General features: G+C 42.9%; 1 protein-coding gene across 1 annotated transcript in view; it reads left to right on the top strand.

Annotated features, from left to right (window-relative positions):
* The first annotated feature begins 9284 nt into the window (after nt 1-9284).
* LOC118795408 (glutamate receptor ionotropic, NMDA 3B-like) overlaps nt 9285-19660 on the top strand; it is a 45693-nt gene continuing 35317 nt past the window's right edge. Inside the window, exon 1 of the mRNA XM_036553867.1 lies at nt 9285-9831. Coding sequence (XP_036409760.1) covers nt 9379-9831 — 453 coding nt within the window. The 5' untranslated portion in view covers nt 9285-9378. The remainder of the gene's footprint in view (nt 9832-19660) is intronic.

The raw sequence follows: 19660 nt of genomic DNA, 5'->3' as shown, positions 1-19660 counted from the left end.
CAAATGTCATAAATGTGGATTGAACCAGATGAACCAGATTGCGGGTAAGAGGGCACTGCCTGTCCCCTCACACAGATATGGTCTGATGTGGTCACTCTCCTTTCAGCTGACCGATGCAGGCTGCCTCGCTCCGCCCCTTTTTGCTTTGCGCAGGAGATAAAGAGGCATTCTGTGGAATGGAGAGGCGTTTTTGAGGCGGGGGAAAGAGAGATCTCGGTGACAGGAGAGAGATTTGAAGAAGGCAGAGGGATTTTTTGAGACGGGGGGGGGGATAGATAGAGGGTCCTGGAAACAAACTGAGGAAATAAGGCCGGTCTTCGGGGGTGGGGGGTGGGGTGAGGCTGTGATGTTTGTTTACCTTCGGATGACATCCAGTAGATCAGACTGAAATCCTGATCACACGCGCAGAGGTTCATTCTCCCTGCAGCGTCACAGTGATTAAACTCCTGCGCCGGGGAGAGACGGATGCTGCTAACTTTATATATGATACTACTCTGCCCAAAAAAAAAAAAACGAGCCGGGCGTCTCTCACCAACACTCAGCTGTCAAACGCCGTTCCCTCTGGAAAATCTCGAGTGACGAGTCTGTACGCCCCGCAGCTGTCGTTTTCCCAGCCTTTAAAATGAAAGCCAGCGCAGAATTGCACTTAATTGAGGGGTAATTCTCCTCTCAGTGTGGTTCTCGTTAGCTCCAGTCCCCCCGGAAAGCGAAGACACCTGTGTTTGTTTCCCAGAGGTAGGAGCGCTTATAGAAACAGGCAGTGTTCACCTGCCAAATTCCTGCTCCGGTCTGTGGGAATCAGCGTCTTGATCTGTCCTTTCAGAAACCCCATGCTTGCATCCTGTTTACTAGCAATAGTATCGTCACTGAAAACCACCTGCATGTGAATACAGAAGGTGGCTCTGTGTGTGTGTGTGTGTGTGAGTGACTGAGTGTGTGTGTTTTAACAGGCTAAGTGTGGGTGTGTTTGTGTGTTTTAATAGGCTGACGTATTTCATCTGGTAAAAGGCAAGGTCTTGCTGAGGATATAATCTCACCTACTGGAGGTTGCAGGCAGCTGCAATGCTTTTGAGCTGAATGCCTGGAGATACAAGAGCATCTCCGGCAACAGTCTTTGAGAAGTATTTGTCAAACTGATGGAGGCAATAGGATTGACATAAAATTGTGTCTAGAAAATTAAATTATGGAGATCTTATTGTACCTTGTTGGGTGGAGCCACGTACCAAGAACCATGGCAATCAATATGATACATGGCTAATGAAGTTACTGAAATCACAACTGTCTGTTATTAATTCTTAAAGTTAATTCTTAAACTTGAAGTTTGGCCTGAGGCAATAAACAATATTTTTCTGTACATCTTGGCAGCATGAATAATAACTGGGCAAACTATGAACTTGTTCAAGCAATGCTTTGAAAATGTATAAAAAATACTCTGCTTGGAAACCACGTTGAGTGTTCCTGGATGTGGCCAGGAAACAGTTGTTATGACAGAACAGTTTGCTTTCATATATTGTCCATGTCTGCTAAATGTTTCAAATGTAAGATCGGTCAATGAATGCTGTTCATTGTTTTTGACACATTCGGTGGCTACATTCAATGTGTCCTACAGCTAGGGTGACAGGAAATGTTTTACACATATCCATGTCAAATAAGTGTTTTATCAGATATGAGTAAAATCTGACAATCCTGTCAAGGTATGGAGGGGAAAAAAAACAGGAAAAAAACGACTTTCAGCCATTAAATATTTTGATTCTGTTCTCTCTGTGAAGATAGGGATGTAAGAAATGCCTGTTGTTCTACCTGTGGAGCTCTGTACACTGTCAGGCCCCTTCTAGCAGCGCTGATGTTGAAAAGCCGAGCGGTCTTTGGAAATCTCACGTTGACGTGACTCGGCCTTGAGGTCTATTGACTGTGAGCGCTGATTCCTGGCCTCCATGAGACGCTTCAAAACTGGCAGAGCGAGGAAGAGAGAAACTCCAACCGACACAATCAATAATAAAAAAAAAAGCCAGGCTGAATAGAGTGTTTTATGAAAGAGCCAGGACCCTATCAATCCATTCACCATTGTGAAAATACATAACATAACAGGCAGAGTTAAATGGAACTGTGGACGACAGGAAAAAAATGCCTCATTGTGCAACTGAATTGAATCCAGGTGTTCCACAATTCCAGAATTGTAGGAATTGTCCACAATTGTCCACTCGGTCCGCATTAATATTTGTAGGCCTCTCAGACATGCATTTTTTTAAAGACTATTGAATATACTTGCTTCTGGGGTCTTCACAACAGAGCATTCAGAGTGCCTTATTTTAGTGTTGTGGGGGTGGAGTCGAGATTTAACGTAACCACAGTGGTGGTCTGTGTAACAAATATGAGTGTTAATTTTTTTTTTCTCTGATTTTACACCTCATCATAAGTTTGTAGATTTTCAGATGGTTGAACATTTTCTGTATTTTTGATTTTGGTCTCATTTACCCTTAAATTTGCGACTCAAAGCCTGAAATGAAAGTGCTATGGTGATTGGATGGTATGCACTCTTCTGGGCGGAGTCTACTGGTCCTTTGTGTCACATGACTTCCTGCTTCCCAGAGTGAACTGCCAGCCTTTTGAAACAATAAAAATAACTACAACAACAACACAATAAGCTTCACCAGCAGTCTTGGAACAATAAACTGCCCCGGTTTGCACTGGGAACCGCTGGTGGCATGCAGCACAGAATGATACAGCACGATCTGTTCTCATTTGATGCTGAAGGCGTAACAGTCCAGATCGCACATAATGGAATATTTATGACACGCTTGCCCAAAGCTCCCAAATTTTTGAAAGGTGATCCAATCATCTGACAGATGGCTTATTGCGAATGCAATCTGCCAATGAATGCACGGTCTCGCACAAGTTTTTTTTTTTCCAAAAGGTTTCAGCAACACTTCCTTCACCGCGGCCTTCTGGGAACCAGGAAGGATCGATTCAATGTTGCCTCTCTTTGTTGCCCTGAGCCCGGCAGAGATTAAAGTGTTCTGTGATTCTGGGAGCACGACGTCGAACCACAACGTTTCTCCTGTTGTGTTACATGTGAAGCGGGTCGGAACGGATGAAAAAAAAAAAACAATCTGTGAACTCAAAGCCTGGATGGGGAAAAGTTTTTTCTAAGAAACTGAAATGAAGCCCCCCCCCCGCAACCCCCCACACAGGAGTTGAGTCTTCCTGCCCAGGAGCAGTTGACTTCCCCCCAAGTTACAGCGGAATTCGTTAGTGTGAATACTGTAGTATTTCAAGGCAGACTTAAAATTCATAAGAGAGGGTCCTGGGGAAATAAAAAACCTCAAGACCTGATAGCGCCAGGTTACAGGGCTTTCTTCTACCCTTCCTCTATAGTGGATTTACATGAAAAAGAAGGAATTACTTTTGAAGCTGTCCGCTCCCTAATCTCTGAATTAAAGCACTGCTGGGATGGTCAGAGACAGTGGCATTTTGAAAGACCTTTGTCTGTGGGTTTGTGTATGTGAGGAAGGTCTGACCTCTCTTGCTCTGGTGCAGTCATTTACCTGACTCAGGGGGGTACACAGAGCATCCCCCTCCCAACTCCCACCTTCGCCGCACCCCCCCCAACCCCCCCCCACCCTCTTCTGAAATTTCACGCGCATGTGAAGCTGAGGATGTCTGTGGAATGCGAAAGAAGCTCTCTGACATTTAAAGTCTCAGTTTCTGCACCGTTTCTCTCCTCTGAAAGAGCTCTGTGTGACTCCGCCATGCTGTGCTGTGATGGCTGGAAGTGAAGGAAGGAAGGACACTGAAAGCTGTGTGTGTGTGTGTGTGTGTGTGTGTGTGTGTGTGTTTTCCTTTCAAGGCCACCTTTAGACACAGAACCAAGAGAAATGAACAAACATCGCCTGCCTTGAGGTGGCGAGGAAGCCAGGCCTTTTGATGCACAGGCAGTAGTGTGGAGTAACTTTTAGGGAGCTGTATGCATAGCCAGTAGGTTGCAGGTTTTGAACCTAAGAGGGGCACTGTTGTTGCAGCCTTAAGCAAGGTGCATAACCTCAGTTGCTTCAGTACATATCTTACTGCTTGTATAAATGCATTCTTGCCAGGGGTATTTCCCAGGGTAGTGACTAATCTTTATATGTCTATATTAGCATCTCTGCAGAATTCACATAAGCAAAGGTTCGCATGAGAAATAGAACATTGACCTTTTAATTGCTACAGCACAGTCTGAGTATCAACATCAATCATTTTTACCAGCAGCTTTACAACACCTTCCTAACAAACCACAAAACCTCCTAACATTTAATTTCAGGGTCCATTGGGAGAGGGCAGGTAATCTACTTGAATTTCACTCAAATCCAACCGAATTCCCATTTGTACACACCGCACGGCAGGGCTTGAAATAGACCCATATTTCAACACCCCTTGCAGTTTGTTTAGATGCATGCAGTGAAGCTATTATTCCCAGCATTAACAATGCGCATTCCCACTCCTACACAAGTTATTGCTTCAACCTTAATCTGGAAAATCCATGCCTCCCCAAGCACAATCACAGCATAACACTGCGAGCATATGGCTTCCTCATGGCCTCTAACCCTCAATTACACAGTAAAAACCAACAGAGTTTACCATCATCCAAACTCCCATAGGTATAACTCTATGACAGGTCTTTTCATTCTGCTGGAAGAAACCCCCACCTACTTCCTCTCTTTAATGCCAGGCAAAGTCAAGGTAAAGTCATCTCCGCCAGGAGAAACGTCATAATCTTAGAACAGAATTAATCCCGTTGGTTTTGAGAGACACGGTGGAAGATAGGTAAATTTTTAATCCATTGAGTATTAACAAATTCTATGTCCTGGAAAGGTTATTGGCCATCGAGGTTGGGACGTTCTCTGAGAACCAGAAGGTGTAGCTCTCCTTTTATGCATTTCTGAACTTGTTTCAGAGCCTGTTAAATCAACCTTTCAGAACTTACCTAACCAATCAAATCCTTTGACTAAGCATTGAGACCCTCCCTTTCTGTTCCATTCATAGAACTTATGGGTTCCTTCCTTTTGACCTGAGGTTCACGCATTACCTGCAACCCACATTGTTGTGTGAATTTCATATAAAAAACCCTGCATTTTTCAAGTTCTTAAAAAATATGTGATTCCATCCCATTATAGTCACACTATAGTCCAACGTGCAAACTCATGGGACAGGATTTAGCTATTGTGAATGAACTCTGTGACCAGCTTTGGTTTTTGAGAGACACAGCACACGTCAAATCATTTTCATATGTTCCCATGATGCAAATAAGCCCTCAACAGTTATTAAGAGGTGGTTTGTTATAAAAGGACCTTTTGTGCACTATGACTGGGATTCTCTCCTCTTCTCCTGCAGAAAGGCTTATCTCTTTTCCTCTTGACTTCCTATCTTGTGCAAGGGCCTAAGCCAAGAAAAAACCCTTAGCAGTCACTTCATGCAATAAATCAGTTTAATTAAAAGCAGGTGCGCTTTCCCACTTAGCCGTGACAGAACAAGTTAAATATAGACACAAAAAAGCAAGCAGAAAAGAAAGGATTTCAGCTCAGGACACGTCATACTTCCGCGACGGAATAAAATGTAGAACAATCGCAGTGGAAAGCTATGCTGGATAAAGGTGTTAGGTCTTACGCAGGTAGATAATATAATGTGTGTTAGTGATGGGGTGATGCTGATAGTTCCGCTGTAACTTAGTGGGGATGGTGGGGCGCAGCAGCAGATGGTAATCTGAACACAAATTCTCTGAATATAACTTTTACTCTGAGGGTTCCGTGTCACACTATTTAACATAACACAGGCAGAACGATGCTTGTGTTCACCTAAAGCACAGTCAGGTAACAGTTGGGAGGTGACAGTAGCGTAAGAGAACAACCCGGGCATTATCTACCTCAATACACACACGTATTAAGAGAAAAGGGGGGCAGTAATCCTGGAGATAAATGTCCTGTTTTAATTGCTATTTGATTAACGCATTATCCTCCTTAAGACACACCAGCAACAGCGAAAGCCCTGCGAAATGTGCATATAAATTGCACCATAATATGACAATATAATATGACAAATAGGAGGACATCATTGCTTGAAGGACAGGTCGTGCAAATGAGGCTGTCTCTGCTGGTGCAACAGTTGGGAAGTTCCATTAACATGCATGTGGCGTGCCAATCAATATTCCATTCAGGGAAAATCCCTTTCCCCCTCACTGAGGTCTGTTCAGAACAAACCTGCCCTTTGGATACAACAGCAGCTTTAACGGGAAGGAGCTGTTTTTTCCACCTTCATGTCTGAGGGCAAACGTATATCACAAACCGCTACGTTACATATATTGTACTCCCGCATAAATAAGAACAAAAACATGCTATAAAAGGGCATATTGGGTTATATTTTTTCCTAATTAAAAATGTATAATTTAATCTAAATTTACATTTATATTATTTTTATATAATTATTAAGATTAAAGTATAACATTTCAGCATGTAAGCAAAAAATCCATTCTGTTCATTTTCTTTTATATTATATTTTTGTTCTTCTTTAGTCAGGGGCATAAATAAATATGGAAGACACTGTATGCATTGGCTTGGCAGGCATCCATTCCAGGATGAGCTACTGTATACAGCTTAGGTGTTTTTTTAAACAAGCAATCCATTTGTACATATTTGCTGAAGTGCTTCACGTTCAGAGCCTTGTTCAAGGGCGTAACAGCAGTGGTACACTCGGGATTCAGACTGGCAAACCTTTCCGAGACAAAGCCAATTCCTTAACCACTCCTCCCCACACTTTGCATTCCAGAGAAGTGGGAGTGACCGGGCCAGCCAGATGTTGTGGAAACCTGGCTGTAGAAGAGCCTTCTATGGAATTGGCTGTATTTGTGCAACCTGGAGTAATGGTAGAGTAATTTACTTGTGGCCCCACTTAGGACACCCCCTTAATTTATTTTCAGGTGTGGGGTGGGGATTTGATGAGCAGATTTACGCATGACTTTTGTTTTTGTTATCCGAACAGCATGTTTCATGAACCTCTGTAACTGCTGACCACGTATTGTTGTGAGAGGGAAAAAAAAAAGCGCATGATTAATGACGGTTTCTGCAGCATTATGTCCACGCGGCAGATGCTTAGCAGCACCCTACAGTTACGCACCTGTCTGCGCAAACTGTGACTTCAGCTCGCAGGAAGTTCTAACGTGCGGCTGCGGTCAAGGGCCTCCCTCATCCTCAGCTGCCTCCTCTACCTTTCTGAATCCCCTTGCCATTTACCTCTGACTTTGCTGTAGTCACTGGACGCTCCTCTGCTGCAGATGTCTGTAGCGGAGCGCCCTTTGCTTATCAGGATCTTCATGATGGCTTTTTTGCTTTAGCTGCCTTGGTTATTGGCAGAAGAACTGGAACATAAACAGTCAGAAGATCAGAAAGTATCTACAAGTGTGTCAAGTCTAATGAGACATGTATTATTAATCATTATGTTATGATATCCAAACTGGCTTTATTGGTGGAACGGTTATGAAATGACAGCAAAGGACCTGAAATGATGACATCTCTAAGAATTTATCAACTTATGTATGAATGATCCCATCTATGAATATCCAAGATGTTTTTCGAAGAACTGAAACAGGATCTTGCACCAACTATAAACTTAAAACATGCTTCCACAAGAACTTTAAATATGTCATTCTTTAAAGAAATGCTTTAGTTCTTCATAATAAACTCAACAACAAAAAAATCTTCAGAGAAGTCTGGCCTTTAAAAAATCTTAAAGAACCAAGACTCTCCCTAATTCCAAAGACACCTTGAAGGAAAAAATGTAAATATCATGCCTGAGGCAAACTGTGGATAAAAATTTGAAAACACCTCAGACCAAAGCCATGATAAATTCTACCACTTGAAAAAAATACATTACCACTATTAAAGTCTGGATAGTAAATTTCATTCATATTCACATCAAAACTACAGAAGGATAACTTTGTGTGAAGTACAACCCCAGAAGAAAATTGTAACATAAACTTAGGGCAAGTATTTAATGTATTCCATCCTATTCAAAGAGTATTTTACCTCATCTCAACCTCTCAAGCCTGTGCCATTGCAAAATGGGAATTATTACCACATTTACAGGCTAAGAATAATGGGTAAAAGCACTTTGCCTTGGATAAATTTATATAAGGTCTTAGAAATTATATACATTAAATATACTGGATCATAATTTTCCTTATCCTTTTCATTGAATACACAATGTGATATTTATATCCTCTGATAATGGCCAATTACATGAGATTATGCTGGCTAACGGGATTGGGGCTAAGGGCTAATGCTACTGACGGAATGAATCCTGTTTTAATGCATCTTTTGGAATAATAAGTCAGCTCCAGTTCAATTACACTGTAAAAAGGCTTCCAAAATGGTTTTTGTTTTTGGTAATGTCTCTGGGAGAGACCATGCCTTCCACAGAATCAGTTGGTTCAGTTCAGGTTCAGTTGGTCAGGATGCATGGGAAATTATATTTGAGATGTGGACAAGGTTTACAGAAATGATGTAGAACGTGAGTCCTGCAATCACGCGCACGATTCTCATACTGGTGATATAATACCAATGCCAGATATTATTGCTAATAATACACAGTTTTAGTCTGACCCATCTACACAAAAGCTTACATGTTTTCTGAAAGCATATTTATCATTCAAAAATATCTCAAAAACATACAAAGCAACCTGAATGCTATTGAACGCAATAATATTTCATATAGTGACAAAAGCCTTGTAACATTGCAATATTAAATGCTTTTACCCTAACTGATCTAGTACGGTTGGGGTGAAGGACAACCATTTGTTCTGTTGGATATTAACTGGCACTTTAAACGTGGTTCAACTCGAAGTTAACGTACATAAACATTTTACGTTGCGCTACCAAATTCGATTTAGGCAATTGGTTTCCAAATCTTAGAATGGCCGGAAGTCGTGGGGTATTTAGAGTGTACAACTTTATCATTTCAAATGATTACTCTCATTGCAGAACTATTGATTTTTAAATGCGGGTTGGAACAACATCGAAACACGGACCTGTTGGCTCTGTGGAGCAGCAGCTGGGTTTATATGCTTCCATTACCATGTGTAGTCACCACACCCCGGCAGCTCCGCCGCTTTCAGTTCACAGCTCCACCGGTGCTGGTCAGGAAAGACACTCCGAGCGGGATCTCCGCCTCTCCTTCGCGCACCCCCTCCTCCCTTCCAATATCATAACTGCACGCTCGCACTATAACTCAATCCACATGACACCGCTCATATCATCGTCAACGAGAAGGGATTACGGACAGAGAAGAGGAGAAAACGGGAGAGAGAAATGCTATCTTCTGACGAAACCTCATTCCGACTGAGAACGAAACAGGATGACTTCAGCGTTCTCGAGATTCTTGACATACTTTTACTTTGGGTTCCAAGTGGTTCTGCAGAGCTTCATCGACCCTTGCCACCTTCACCCGCAGCCGTGCCACATCCTCGCGCGGATAGGGCACACGGTGCGCCTGGGCGCACTTCTGCCCACCCGCCGGCCGGCCAGGGTGCAGGCTGCCCTGAACCGCGCCCTCGCCGGCCTTGGTCAAACTGGGGGCAACTACCTCCCCTACAACCTGAGCCTGGAAGTGCTGGCGCGGGAGCCCCCGAACGGCGACCCGGAGTCCCTCTTCACGTGCGTCTGCCAGACCATCGTTGTGCAGGGAGTCTCCGCTGTCCTGGCGTTCCCGCAGACTCAGGAAGAGCTGGTGCAAGTGGAATTTATGTCCTCTTTTTTGGAAATACCTTTCATTAGCATAATTGAGCAAGGGGAGCCGCTGAAAATACAGGTGAGCGATTGAAATCGAAGCACTTTACTTGCTTTTAAGTGATCTGGGTTTAGCTCGCGTAAATTGTTGTTAAACTTTGCTATACTGATGTGCGCAAGCAATATTTTTGTTTTTGGCAAAGTTTTTGTTTATCTGGAAGTACCTGCAATTTAGGTCTCTAATTGCCGTGCATTCTGCGATATCTTGTTTTGTTTAACGTGACACACGTTTGCGTTTTCCTTTCAAACGCTTGGAAAGAAAAATACATCGTTTGTGTAAGCGTGCACACCAAGAAAATCGTATTACAACTGAAAACATTTGGTGTTGTTTAACGGAGCGCTTGAGGATATGAGTAACCGATAATCGCCGCTAAAAGACTGCTTCGTTTTGGCCAGGAGTTTGTGAAATGCGCATTTGTTCTCTCCTCTCAACCTGTAGCTTGTGATTATTTCTGGTAGGACAAATCAGGGACTAAATAGATTTTTAACATATGATAATGGTTATTTGAAAGTATCCCATATAGTTAGCCCATAATTCGTTGTAAAACACACGCTCGATGGGAGTACAACGCAATTTGCAAACACTGAGTAGCTCGCGAGACACATTTTGGGGGGTTTTCACAGCTGTTTGGGTCTCACAAAACAAACCTCAATTAGATCATGTCAGTGCAATCAAATCATATGTAAAATAAATAAGTACATACAGATATACATAAAACTAGAATCCAATACTGAATGCCCCCCTCCCGGGTCCAGTTGTGTAGCGTTCCTCGTGCAGACAGTGCAGTTGTCAGAATTTTTGCACGTCTGAGAAATGCCCCCTTCCAGTGTGATTGAATGCTGGTCAATGCTAGAATCATACTCAAATTCAACCAGTGGTTCAACCACATTTCAGTTGCTTTTAAAGGTGATGTTTTTAGCGCTGTTGACATAATGTCACCTCATCGTTGTTGACATCAAATCATTCGCGCTCTCCGCAAGTCAAAACGCCCTGATTTGGTCCCACATTTTAATTTTCCACAGTTAACGTCGTCTCTTTCTTATAACACTGTGCGATATGAGTGGCAGGCAGTGAAAAGAATTAATACAGCAACCTCTTAACTATATGTATATGGATAACATGTTGAAAAATTGTGAGGTTTGCCTGGATATAAGAGCGTCTGCTAAACAAATGCGACGTGCAGTTTTTGGTAACACTGTTGCGACTGTGTCTGGAACTGTAGCACTGCCACGCTACCTACTCAACAGATTTTCTTTGCACCAGCACCTAAGAACAATCCTTGTCTCGCTCTGTCTATTTCTTTCCTCCTGGTCATTCCTTTGTTTCTTCTTGGAAAAAAAAGGGTAGGATGGTCAGGATGAAGGCTTGGAGCTGTGTTCCAGTTTCCTCCTGAGGCCAGTGGACCTGTTTAGTATTCCCAGCACAAACTTTCAGTGCACTCCAGTTAGCCCAGTTGTGTTCACAGCCTGCCGTAAGGCCAGCTTCAGGACTTTCTTCTAGCAGAACGCACAATATACACTTAATCAGAGATTCCCCCGAAAGAAGTTCTGTAAGGTTATCTCTGTGATGCCTGCCAGCATGTTGACCTTTCAGGAGATAGTTCCTAGAGGGACGATATATTTACAGAGCCAGCTACAGTGTGAATAAAGAAGAAAGAAACACTGTTGTAGATTTTGATGACAGACAGATTGCTGGTACTTCACTCAAACATTCCCTCTCTCTGTTTTTTTTTTTTCCTGTCTCTTCCTTACTTCAGTATTTCTTCCTATGACACATAACCTATCTCTGGGTCACGAAAACAAAGGTGATGTCACTGTGCAGCCGTTGTGGTCTACCAAGTCCCGGCCTGAGACGGAAGACAAGATTGTCTCCACAAAGAATGTGTATGTGTTGACTGCAGTGTCCTCTGTCAGGCTCTTGTGCTGAATGCTTGATTGATTTCTACTCTCAGCCCCCAAGCGTGACGTGTATCAGAAATATATTCCAGATTGTTCCGATGTCATATTTTACCTTGTGTTGACATGTAATGCCTTTTTCATAAGAGAACAGTGTGTGTCTGTCTGTGAGTACACCGTAGCTCTTGGCAGTGTTTACCCATTTAAAAACTGCTTACATCACAACGCACTTAAATAGATTAAACGGAGGGAAAAAAAGTCTCACAAAGTGAATCTTATGGCCAGCTGGCAGGAGCCAGTCTCCTCTTTAATGCCTGCCCAGTAAAACTGTTTTGGAAAGTTCTGCGAATGACACTGTGAGACTCATGAGCTGCATAGGAAATGGGCTGCAGCCTTGAACATACAGAAAAACCTACACAAAAATAATCTTTTTGAACCTTGGATATAACCAAAGATTTCTTTTGGATATGATTAAGGTAAAAAGGTTTTGTGGTTCCACATCAGATAGTCAGCCCTCTGTGCTTCAAATTGAAACGCTCTCCCATTGTTTGAGATGTAGTTTTTCTGATTTGCTGGCAGCTTATTAAACTTCCAAATGAAGATTTGAGAGGAGAATTTTCAGACGATCTCTGTGCAATTAACCAGATCTAGATAAATCAGTTCTATCTACTAACAGAAAAATTCCACTGACCGCCTCTGTTCCAGTCAGCTGTTCACAGCATCCCTACACATCATTTCCACCTTTATTTCTGTTTATGATGTCACAATGGGGGGTCAGCAGTGTTGGCCTCATGCTCAGGTGCAGTCCCTTCATTGGACCAGAGCCAAAGATTAGAACCCCTGCACCCACATCAAACAGCAATCCTCCATGTTCTCCAATAGATACATTCGCATTGTATGTTAATTCATATCTACTGAGTGAATATTGCTAAAGGGTTTGTTCTAAAACAGAACATTTCTAGCTAGAATAGCAGTGCAGATGGCAATGGAGCCTGCTTTTTTACTGGAACCTCCACAACTAGGAAGTAAGGCTAAAGGAAAGAAAGCAGGAGCTGAATATTTGGCCATAATATTTGTGCTTCTACTAAGGTACAGGACATGCACAGTGGTAGTGTTGACCTCTGACCTCTGAACTCTGAAGGTGTCCACCTGCATGGTCACTTGTTTCTGCAGAGGTGTGGGCGGGATTGGCAGGGCTGTGGAAACAGCTGCACTGGGCCCCCTGCCATTTTGTTTCAAAGCTTTAGAACTGTACGTTTAGATACATTACAGCACAGACCATCAGGGCAACAGAGACATGAGAAACTGCAATAGAATGTGACAGTGACATTTTGTTCAATCTAATGCTGTGTGTTGTTCCCGTGTCTGCACTGACAGGCACATTTTTAAAAATAATTAGCTAGATCTCCAAACAGAGGCTGACGAATGTTGTTTTTTTTTTTTTTTTGTGGTCTGTGAAATGTCTGTGCTCGTTTCAGCATCAGAGAGATGAAACAAACCTGGGATGAGAAAGTTCTTTTAATGGTGGATTGACGGTGGGTTTATATCAAAGCGCCCTGATCCGTTTGAAGACCTGCTGTTGTGTCTCAAAAGAGAAGCCTATTAAAAGATCATAATTCGATACGTGTGTTGTTGCTTTGAAAAGGCTTGATTCTCACATGCCGACATGCTTTAAAGCACGTCATCAAGGACTGGAGCATTTTCAAGGCAAGAAACAACTTGTCAGATTATGATTTCTTTGGTTGAAATCTCCACTAAATGTTTGCACGCACGGCTTGCCTCCACTAATAGAATGCAGTCATGATGACAATTGCTTTCGCAGTCATTGTGGAAACTTAATTATTTGCTTAAGCAAGTATTGCGAGCAAGTATGATATGTTGTCAGCATTCTGAACTGTTTTCTGATTATTTTGAAGTTGGCCTCAGAATTGCTATTACAGCACAGCCAGAAACGGAGCAAATATCCTGCCACCCACAGCTAATGACATTTATATTCTTATTAATATATTGAACTGTTTTCTTTTGTCAACGCCAAACATTTGTCACACCGATCGATCCTTGTAGCCGTTGTCCGACTATTCCTCACTGCAGACACGCTTTAGCAAAATGGAGATCTGCGAAACTCAGTTTAGGAGCTTTGAATGAAATGACTTTCTAATCCCACGACCTCAGTGAATTATTTCTCTGTAGTTGACTCTCTGGACTTGCCCTGTGAAGGTTATTAAGTTTAATTAAGCTTGAGTTGGAGAAATATGGGAAAGGGGGGTTGGTTTGTGTCTGAAAAGAAGCACGTATTAAAGATGCATGGATTTTGCCTGGGCTTACAACAGCTATCTGACTCTCTCCAACAGCTCAGGGCAAATGTACAACTTTAAAAAGGTTACATTTATTCCTTATGCAACCCACCAGATGATTGCGTTTTTTTTTTGTAAGCTTTTCTTTGAAAGGCAGGTTCCACCAGGCAGTGTGACAGAGGGAAGAGTCTGTTGTGAAAGGGGTTTTTCAGTGTTTCGTGTGCCTTCAGGCCTGGTTCTCACTGTGTGCTGTAGACCCCCCCAGCCCTAAGCCGTGCCATTACAAAACCACTGCCTCAAAAGGTTGAGTACCTTTTTATGGAGTGCACTTGTCACAACTCTTTGATGCTAAACGGACATGTGCTTTTACAGTTTCGAAAACGCCACCTGTCATCAGTAATACCGTGTTTGCGGAAGGAAGCGGTGATGGCGGGACTTGCGCAGCCTCAAATTGACTGGACAGAAATGGCTGCATTTCCACAGTTGAATGTCACCTTCAGCCCACAAACAAATCAGACCTCTGCTATCCTCGTTGGCCTAGATCAAGCCATAACTGGATGCCATTGCTAAAAAACTTATCCACAATTAATGCTGTTCAACAGCAAACAGTATGCTTATATTTCTCTCTTCCTCTTCCTGTGTCTGTTTATTGTAAAGTCCCAAAGACTGTTGGGATTTATTTCACTGATGTCACTTCCTTGCACGGTTCGGTCTTCAGCTGTATCCTGAACTCCTGCAAGAGCTGATAAAGGAGGGATTAACAAGCAGCTCCGTAGAAAGAGAGAGCACGCAGCCCAAACCTTTTCACCTGTGTACGCCTTATCCTTACTCCGCGTGTGGATCGCTCCCTCACAGAGATCTGAGGAGCATTGAGGAGGCCTCAGGAGGTGCCCGATTGTCTTAGGTAAAAGAATGGGGAGCAGAGCATTTGTAGCAAGAATGCATGACCCCAAAATAGCCATCAAAGGCAGGCTATGGAAAAGAAAGAGACACTGTAGATGGTAACAAAGGCGATCAGACACAGTTAACGCTGAGTGCACTGCTTCTGTGAACCTCCTTGATGTTAACAGGGATGTTCAATATGTGCTGTGGGCACCAGTAACATAACCCCAGTCTGATGTAGTCGTCAGTGAGGGCAACGCTATATTACAGGCTAAAGAGGGGTGGAAAAAGTAGCCTGTTACAAATGCTAGCGTGTATGAGGGTGAAACTTTGTGCTCCTCGGCAGCACAGAATGATCCAAGTCGGGCTTCCTGTTAGAGAGCTCCCAAAAAACATGTTACTCACTTGCGTCGTTGTGGAGGAGAAATGAGTCACCCAAGGCGATCAGTTCTGATAATGTCTCGCACAGTGGGATTAGAAGCAAAGGAAAGGATTGGGTTCTGCTGTGATCCCGATTTTGCAATTTGCATCCTCAAAAAACATACACACGCAAACAAACACTCTTTCGTGTTGAAGATATGGTGCAAAGTCTTTGAACTTTTCCATAGGTTGCTTGTTTGCCTTACTTTGTTTTTTTATATATATATATCAGCGAGATAGCGGAATGGATAGACCTGAGCGAGGCGTCGGCAAACGCAACTTGAAGAATGAGATTCAGATCCATATCAGCAAGCACAGATACTACTGTGCAGGTGCATTGCCGGGGAAGGTTTTTTTCATCCTGTATTTTTCACTTTAATTACAAAGCTACGATAAAGCTAGCTTATCTTCTAATGCTCTTAAGTCTCACTGGATAAGACAGTCTACCAGATAAATAAATAATAATAACGATATGTGTTTGCTTTTTTAGATAGTATATTATTAATGCAAAGCATATCAAAGGCTGGAGTGTTTTTTGTTTGTCTGAAATTGAGATAGTTCTGAGTAGTCTTGGTGTAAGCTTCAAACCGGCATCAAACACACGTCTATTTTTGTAGAGGTTCTAAACCGTCTTGAGAATTAGAAGGTAACTTTCCTGCCAGACGGCATGCACTTCCAGTGTAGTGTTGTGAACATAGAAGCGCAACTACATTATGAAACAGTTTAATATTCATCAGTGTATGTACAATAAATGTGTCTCACTGTCCTGAGACTTCATGCCTGGAATTTTACCCCAGATTTTCCAGTAATAAAACCACAGTTTCCACAGTTCTTGATGTGCCTCTGTTGAACATGAATATATGCTTCTGAAATGGGGATAGGTCTGTTAGGGGTTTTAACATACATGTGTTTTTATAATGGAGGTAGGTCTGCTGGGGGTTTTTTTTTAAGCCAAACTTCAGTCCTCACGGTCTAAATGGGATTCCAAGATACACGACCAGCTGTCTAAGCTAAAGACCAAGGTCCTCAGCTGAGGGAACTAATCATACTCTCATTCTGGCTGTAGGGGGTGCTCACATGCCTACTCATACTAATTAGACCTGCTACAGCAGCTTGTGCAGTTTGTGCCAGAATTCTTTCAAATGTGTTCTTGGAAAAAACGCTGCACGTCTTGACTAACAGAAAATCAGTGCTTTAATTTAAAATGATTGGTCCCTCCTGTGAGCCGTTCATTTACTGATGCAGACAGGGAGACTAAGTGAATTGGGTCTTAATAAAGCTATCTTTTGAAACAGAAAGGATACTGGCTTCTCTGAAATCAGTTATTCTTTTTGAGGTTATCTCTGACAACACTGCAGGTGTTTACGATTGCAGCAGGGCTTTGTTTGCCTACTGTTTTGTGGGGTCATCTTTGAACTCATCTCACACAGTGTAGGGTAAGCCCACAGATGCTCACCATCGACCATAATATCCATGAGGATCTAGCCAAGAGGAAGGATTGATCTGTAGACAATGTCTTCTTGACTTAATGTCATAGCCAATTCAGACATTTTCATCCCTTTTACAAGCCGTTCAACAGTTAAAATCCATGCTGATAATTTTGTTGCAGCTTATTCCCCAACCTTCTGAAATGGATATTTTTTCCCCACATTTGCAATACACACATGCACGCACGCATGCATGCACACATGCAAAGACACGCAGACAAACACGCTCACACATACACATAGTAACACTCACATCTCTTGCAATGCCAGTCGTATGTTGAGGACACCAACAGTGTGTGTCTGAGTAGCTCCATCAATGTAAAAGATGCGTAAGTAGAGAGTGAAATACCTCAGGAGATAACCTGTAATCTCTGACAGGTGTGAGAGAGTGATAGGCAGAAGTATTTATCGGGCCCCGAGGCCGTGGGGACTATCTAAGCCCAGCATCGGCGAGCCCTGGCCCTGCTCAAAGGGGCTAAGCGGGTTTGTGTCACCACACGTTCAGGCTTACCGCGGTCAGCCTCATCCAGACGATTGAACAGATCTGTATACTCCAAGGATTTCCTCAGACTCGTTGGAGCTCACTGACTTATGATGGGTCTGGTTACAGGGGAGAGAAGAGAAGTTTATGCTGCGAATAAAATATAATACAAATCCAATTTGTTTTGGAGTTTTTTCTTCCAAACAAATAGAACCTTGCTACTTAACTGTAGTCCCATAGGGCCACAGTGTCTGTAGACCTACTTAACCCTGATACAGTATTCCCTCCATGTCTGCAAGGCTGCTCACCTCTGATACTGCAGGGCATCAGTCTCTGGTGGGCTACTCAACTCTGACACTGTAGGGCCTCTGTGCCCGCAGAGCTACTCATCCCCGAATTCTGGTCCCAGAGGCCTGCGGTGTCAGGAAGCTTCCATTCCAGCCAGGCACATAACCCCCTGATTGAACTGATCACTGTCTTGATTGATCTGATTTAGCTTCACTCCCCAGTCATGAGAATGAAAGTGGTTTAATGAGGCTGGGAAACGTTCAGGATCGCAGCTCTCCAGGACTGGTGTTCAGCAGTGCTGCTCAGAGTTTTCCCAAAGCCGCAGAGAGATATCTCCCTTTAATAACATATTACTGAAAAATAAATAGGCAGAACTCCTCTAAACCATGTGCTGAGAATCACAGTCTGGGCTCCCTGAAGCATGCTGGGCAGCAGTGTAGCATAGTGGTAAGGAGCAGAACTTGTAACTGAAAGGTTGCCAGTTCGATTCCCTGCTGAGGCACTGCTGTCGTACCCTTGGGCAGGGTATTGACCCAGAATTGCCTCAGTAAATATCCAGCTGTATAAATGGGTAACATGTAATGAATTGTAACCTATGTAATTTGCTCTAGATAAGAGCATCTGCTAAATGGCAATAATGTAATGTAATGCTCACAGAGAGATAAACCAGTCACAGCTCTGTGCTTTAGTACACATCATCTTTACCTTCATGATCACATTTTCTTAGCAGATGCCTTTATCCATAGTAGCTTACATACAGTAACTTATGGTTTTATCCATTAATGTAGCATTTTTCTGAGGCAATTCTGATTGTGCTCCTGGTTCGACAGTGTAAAGGCACAGCCCAGCCCAGGAATTAGACCTGCAACCCTTCAAGCTCTCCCATCCCCATGACACAATGGCATTGTGTCCCACAGACTTCATATTGGCTTGGCATTGCATGAGTTAAACAGACAACCTCACACAACAGCCCAGTAGGTCCAACGTTTTAACAACTAAATCTGAAATTATTAACAGGTAGATTCCTCTCTGTGTCATTATCAGGAAAGAAATATCACCCAAATTCCCTCTGGAGAAACCGTAATCACTGCGACGGGCAGCTCATTTGGCAGTTGATGATGCGGACTGTTTTGAATGGTCTTCATCTTGATCTGAATTGGATCTGCTGTTTCCCAGGAATCGATATTCCCATTTACTTGGGGAATGGGATCTATTGGAATTATTGATTCCAGCTGTTGCCGAGGGTGAGAGAATCAAAGCAGCCCGTGCATGCGCAAGTGTGTGTAAAGGATTCTGGGGTGTGCAGGAAACCCTGGGGGTTGTTTGTTTGAATTATACCGTGTTGTTAGACTTGTTCGACACAACGTAGAAACGGCAGCGAGAGTGGGATCGGTATAGGATTTTCAGATGTTATATGTTTCAGAAGAGAATGCTGAAGGAAATTCAGTGCGCTCTACTGAGCATCTTGCAGACTAAAAAATAATAAATCAGAAAGCTCTGGTAGCTGGACCGTACTCAGAAAAGCCATAGCACTGTTGTCTGTGAAGTAATCATCGCAGTGTTCTCAGAAAATAAATCAGAATGAACAAAGAAAAGAAATGTTGCAGAACATGTTGTCAGAATTTACAGCAGGTTATAATCAGCTGTTTTCTGTTGCAGATGATGTGTTTACTGCTCTTTCCTGAAAATGTTTAACCCCACTAAATGCCAAATCTAGAGCAGGCTGTTTCTTGTTGAACGTGTCTCACATACCGTACAATATTCCCATACATTTCCAGTCCCTCCAAGAGAACGTGCCAGGTGTGAGCTTTAGAAAAGACATCACTGGAACTCACACAAAACATATCTTGTGTCGGTTGTTGCGTTTAACCACACAGTGGATTGATGGAGATTTCAAATCTCGAAAGGCAGCGACTGTACACGTTCAGGGGTTCGGCAGCTCGGATACAGGCAGGGCCGTGTCATTTGGCAAATCGGATGGAAAATCCAGCTGTCAAAATCAGCTCACACATTAACATAGTAAGTGTTTTTGATAAATGCATTCAAACACCGCATCTCTAACGTCATTTCATAAAATGAATCTGTGGAAGCTTGTGAAATGGC

This window comes from Megalops cyprinoides, chromosome 20, assembly GCF_013368585.1.
Source record: "Megalops cyprinoides isolate fMegCyp1 chromosome 20, fMegCyp1.pri, whole genome shotgun sequence".
In the NCBI taxonomy this organism is placed as follows: Eukaryota; Metazoa; Chordata; class Actinopteri; order Elopiformes; family Megalopidae; genus Megalops; species Megalops cyprinoides.
The sequence above is the reverse complement of the archived record's forward strand: the minus strand, read 5'-3'. Positions and strand labels throughout refer to the sequence as shown.